The sequence below is a fragment of the Montipora capricornis genome, chromosome 5 (assembly GCF_036669925.1).
Source record: "Montipora capricornis isolate CH-2021 chromosome 5, ASM3666992v2, whole genome shotgun sequence".
Classification (NCBI taxonomy): Eukaryota; Metazoa; Cnidaria; class Anthozoa; order Scleractinia; family Acroporidae; genus Montipora; species Montipora capricornis.
This window is the reverse complement of record NC_090887.1, coordinates 12,505,960-12,510,959: the sequence shown is the minus strand read 5'-3', so window position 1 is coordinate 12,510,959 and position 5,000 is coordinate 12,505,960. Positions and strand designations below refer to the sequence as shown.

General features: G+C 41.8%; 1 protein-coding gene across 1 annotated transcript in view; it reads left to right on the top strand.

Moving 5' to 3' along the window:
* LOC138049540 (puromycin-sensitive aminopeptidase-like) overlaps window positions 1–5,000 on the top strand; it is a 34,739-nt gene that overhangs the window by 19,898 nt on the left and 9,841 nt on the right. Inside the window, exons 17-19 of the mRNA XM_068895862.1 lie at window positions 580–713; window positions 2,673–2,807; window positions 3,220–3,439. Of these exons, the coding sequence (XP_068751963.1) occupies window positions 580–713; window positions 2,673–2,807; window positions 3,220–3,439 (489 nt within the window). The remainder of the gene's footprint in view (window positions 1–579; window positions 714–2,672; window positions 2,808–3,219; window positions 3,440–5,000) is intronic.

Below are 5,000 nucleotides of genomic sequence, written 5' to 3'. Positions count from 1 at the left end.
TATGGGGAATGCGAAAACAGAGAATAGGTTTTCATAAACTGCAACAAACGCTACATCAATGACAGCGCCACAAAACAAGATTATTGGTAAAAAGAAAAGGAAAGAGTCGTGCTGCACGTGCGGCACGAATTTCCATGCATTTCTTTGCCGTACTCCACAAAACAACAACGTCAGTGAAATCACCAAATTTTAGGTTTTCACGACAACGTTGGCGTATAGCAATGAACCATTCATTTGCTATTTTTACTTTGAAACCGTTCATACCCATCCATTTTCAGGATAGTTCTCCCGTATTGTACAACGTGAACAAGACGGAATAATTGCGAAATACTTGCGATAGCGCTAAGTTGTATTTTGGAATGACGTTTTCGTGGATGTTGCCTTTGTCCTTGCGTAAACTCACTATAGAGAGGCGTCACTCTGTCCCTGAGGTAAGGTTCTATCGTGAAGTGAGTAGATTTTGAAATTTTCACAACAAATCGTGGTGATAATGCGCCGAGCGAGTCGACTAAAAAAAAAAAGACAAACACTTGATCTCAAAAATCTTAAAATATGTTATTCATTTTGTGTTTATGTCAGATTCATTTCAGTGGAAAGTCCCAATTGCTGTATCCACCAGGGCTAGGCCCGCTGAGCCTGCGGCTGAGACATTGTTGGAAGAGAAGTCTTCTGTCTTAGTAGTTGGCGGAGTTGGCCAGGACGAGTGGATCAAGGTTAGTAAATCGGCCAATAAGCTTCAACTGTGAAGGCTGGGTAATATCTGGTAATGTCATTTAAAAAAAAGGTAAGTCCGTTAAGGACACATTCTTTTTTTTTTTGTATTTAGGATTAGGTTCCATGGTGTCTGTTGTAACAGAAACCCATAAGGGTTGAAACGTGTAACGGCCCCTTGTGTGCTGGGAAACAAGCTTCTGAATATTCAATTTGCTAAGTACCATATTTGAAACAACAAGAACGAGGGGTTTCCAAATATGGTACTTAGCACTGAAACATTCAACCAATCAGTTTGCGCTGAATATTCGGAAGCTGTGAACGCGCGTTACACGTTTCAACCCTTATGGGTTTCTGGTTGTAAGATAACATTAGGGAGCTTAAGCACGCGCGGTATTGAGACGCGGACGGCAACCGGAAGAGAACATTTCGCGCGCTAGGACTGTGGTGTCTCCCAGATTTTTATAAGAATCATTTCTAATGGAGAAAAGATACTTAGCAATGCAAATGTGTCTGTGTGAAGGCAAGTTAAAAGGAAAAACAGCTCACTTCCGATTGCCGTCCGCGTCTCAAAAATGCGCGTGCTTAAGCTGCCTATTAGCTGGCACCAACACCTCACTGGACATTTCCGTACCTTTTACACGAAGTATCTTCCCAACCTTTACAAGACCGTGTAAAGGGCGAAACCTGGCTATCTGTTACAGAACTGAGAAGATAGACATTTAGTTGAGAAAGTAACAATGTTTTAGAGTTTTTCCAAAGATCTTAACAGTGTAGGTGGAAGCGCCCATTTCAAAACGGTTAGTGGTTCGGTTATGGTGTTGAATACCTCTGTCAAAATACTCACAGCTTCTAAATTGTGGAATTTGTAACAGCTTGCCCCGCTAGGCTAAGGGATATCCTAATTCTTTATGAAAATTGACCACCGGACGAGGAAATGTCTCGTTAAATTTCAAGCGAAAATCAAATATCGCATGAATCTCAAAAGTGCGATGTTGGTTTTACATGTAAAATTTTCCTTGAATCGCATAGCTTCCTCAAATATGAAACCACTTAATTTACCTTTTGGCTAATGTTGCAGTATTCAATGCACGCTAGAAAGCCATTTCAAAGAGCCGTCTCGACAGTCAGGAGCCAAGAAAATCTTCTTCTTCCTCACTTTCGCCAGGTTTTTGCATTGTAAACGGAAAAATTTGCTTTGAAAACATACTTGTTACCAATTTTTGCTTCCGTTGCTATGTAAGGCCAAGCGCTGCTACGGTGCAATATCGGTCAGTCTCGTTTTGAAGTCGCAATTCTACATCTGAATACCTCGTCTTGATAGCCAATCAGGTATGCGATTCTGCGTGAAAGTACTCATCGCACTTTGTGTAGCAACTTGAGCAGTTGAGAAAGAAGCCTGAAAAAATCCAGGCGTTCATGGGACTCGAACCCAGGATCCTGCGATTCCCGGGGCTGCGTTGCCCTACCATCTATAAAGGCAGCAGGGAGCTGGTCACTTGAGAGTTCGTATTGATATAACAGGGAGCTTAAGCACCCGACATTTTTGAAATGCGGACGGCAACCGGATGTGAGCTGTTTTCCCTTTTAACTTCTCTTCACACAACCAGATTTACCTTGCTAAGTCAACTTTTCTCCTAACTTTCGCAAAACGGTTTTATTATAGTTGATTTTAGTTAGGCTCAATCACGCAGGAGTTTGCGAGAGCTTCTAGTGTCTTGGGCTAATGTCAAGAACAATTTATCGTCCACTATCCTGCCGGTAGTCAAAAGAAGACACCTGCATCATCTGCTATCAAAAATGTGTTCTTGTTTGAACTGAATAACAATGGATGACAGTCGATGACAATACACGATAGTTGGTGGTCAAGTGAGATGCAGAACTCTCGGCATGGATTATTATCCATCGTTTGACCAGAGCTTTACAATACTTTTTCATGTGGTATTTCCTTATCTCTGCAGTTAAATCCAGGCCAAGTTGGTTTCTATCGAGTGCAGTACTCATCCGCCATGTTGGAGCTTCTTCTACCAGCCATTAGGGATAACAGTCTTCCTCCAAGAGACCGACTGGGACTGCAAAGTGACCTCTTTGCTCTGGTCTGTTAAGATTTGTTATAGCTGTACTACTTCAGGATTCAGAAAAGGACCTTTTTCGACGAAAATGGAGGAAGAGATAATCCTCTAGTCTTTCTTCCTTCACATGGCTATTTTTTTCGGATATCGTCCGATAGAGTTGAAATCTCGATCTTGCGAGCGCCTCGGGTCAAAATGCAACTGAAACTTCCTCTAAAGACGAAAGGGGGCGCTCTTTTCTTCTACTGTCTTCTTGGTTCACAATTTTCACACAGGCGAAATTCTTTTTTATAGATATTTTGTGCCGAGTGCTTCCTTGAGTGCACTTTCTTATTTCGTTCTCAATAACACTATTAAATTAAATAGGTGTTGTCTTCTATTCAAACAGTTTGACAATTTCAATTCAGCGTTTAGTTTTATCTTTTTTTACACTCAGGCACAAGCAGGCCTTGTTCCCACCACAGAATTCCTGAAACTTGCTGAACAATTCACAAACGAGGCTAACTACACTGTCTGGAGTGATTTGACGGCAAACCTTAGCGGCTTGGCCACGCTTTTGCAAAACACTGCGTCCTACGCCAGTTTCCAGGCCTTTTGCAAGAAACTTTACGAGCAGATTTCGCGTGAAGTCGGATGGGAGCCAAAGAAAGACGAAGGTAAGAAAATCATAATGGCTTCACAGGATTTTTTTAAATGTATGTATTTGGTGAAGTGCCTGTTGAACACGGAAGGGAGAAGGGATCCTCGAACACATGTCTGGTCATATTCACAACTGACCTGCTCCCAACTGATGCATGAGTGTCTTCCTCGGTCAGCTGATAGAGCATTGCACCGGCATTGCAGAGTTAATCGGTTCTAATCTCGTTGAAACCACCAGAATTTTTCACGTGCATGACTTCTTGTCTTAGAGACAATACTAACGGTTGGACTGGATCTAGCATGAAGTGGAGGCTAATGCGGGCAAATTAATTTGCATTTGAATAGATTTGCCCGCAGTAGCCTCCATTCCATGCTAGATCCAGTCCAGCCGTGAGAATTCGAAAATGGTCTATTCTGGGTTTTCACATGACGTCACCGCCGCCATGTTGGTGCTCCTAAACAAAGAAACGGCGGCCATGATAGAGCCCCCACCAAATCCCCCGTGAATTTAACATTATTATTATGCAAAACTTTTCTTTTTTTTTTTCGTTGAAAAACATGGCTGTTGATCACGTGAGTGAAAACCAACAATTGCTTAAATTGTCCAGATAAGTGCGATGGGATCACTTCTTTCTTTCTTCTATAACACGCACTTCAAATATATTCCTTTATTTTATTCATCGAGTCCTTCCACGGGAACAAATGAGCCCAACAAATTGACTTCGGCTGTTCCCAACTGTGTGGCTTCATAGCTCAGTTGCTAGAACGTTGCACCGACATCGCAGAGGTCGTGGATTCGAATGTCGTTGAAGCCAACTGAATGTTTCAGGTGTCTATACGAGACAATTGCTGAAATTGTCCAGGTAAGTGCAATGATCACTTGTCCTTTTTCTCAAATATATAGCCCACTTTCGATATATTAAAATTCATTCCAAAACAAAGGTCATCATCTCGAGGCTCTGGGGAATAAACTCATACAAATCCTTATATTTATTCCCCAGAGCCTCGTGATGATGCCTTTTGTTTAGGACTGAATATTGATATATCGAAAGTGGGCTATTGGGAGCAAATGCTTATACTTTAAGGAAAGAGTACACTTCGTGTTGGATATCAAAGTTGCAGGTGGACCTACGTGCATAACGTGCGTTTCTGGACCCACGTGAACAATTTTAGCTAGTGTTCGATTGTTTTTCGTGTATTTCCATGTGTGGTGGTATGGGCGAGCATGACACCCTTGTCAAAGTGTATCAGACATTCCCTTCAAGAGTAGAGTCGGTGAAATGACATTGTCAATTTGCTTTCTTTGGGAATGCAGTTAGGAATTTAGTCAAATGGACTTCTTCAGCTTGTACGTAACTTGTAACTCTAGGGAACGGTTTCTTTCAAATGTCGTGCATATGTATGTATAACTTCTGAAAAGACTAAAGGAAAATTCCCTTGGGAACATCACGTGGTCTGAAATGGGAAAACAGAACGTACAAGCTGAAGAGGTCCATTGAACGTACGTGGGGGCATATTAATTAGGACTCTGTATGCGCATTCTTCATCGGGATTTATTGAGGAAAACATTGGAATTGA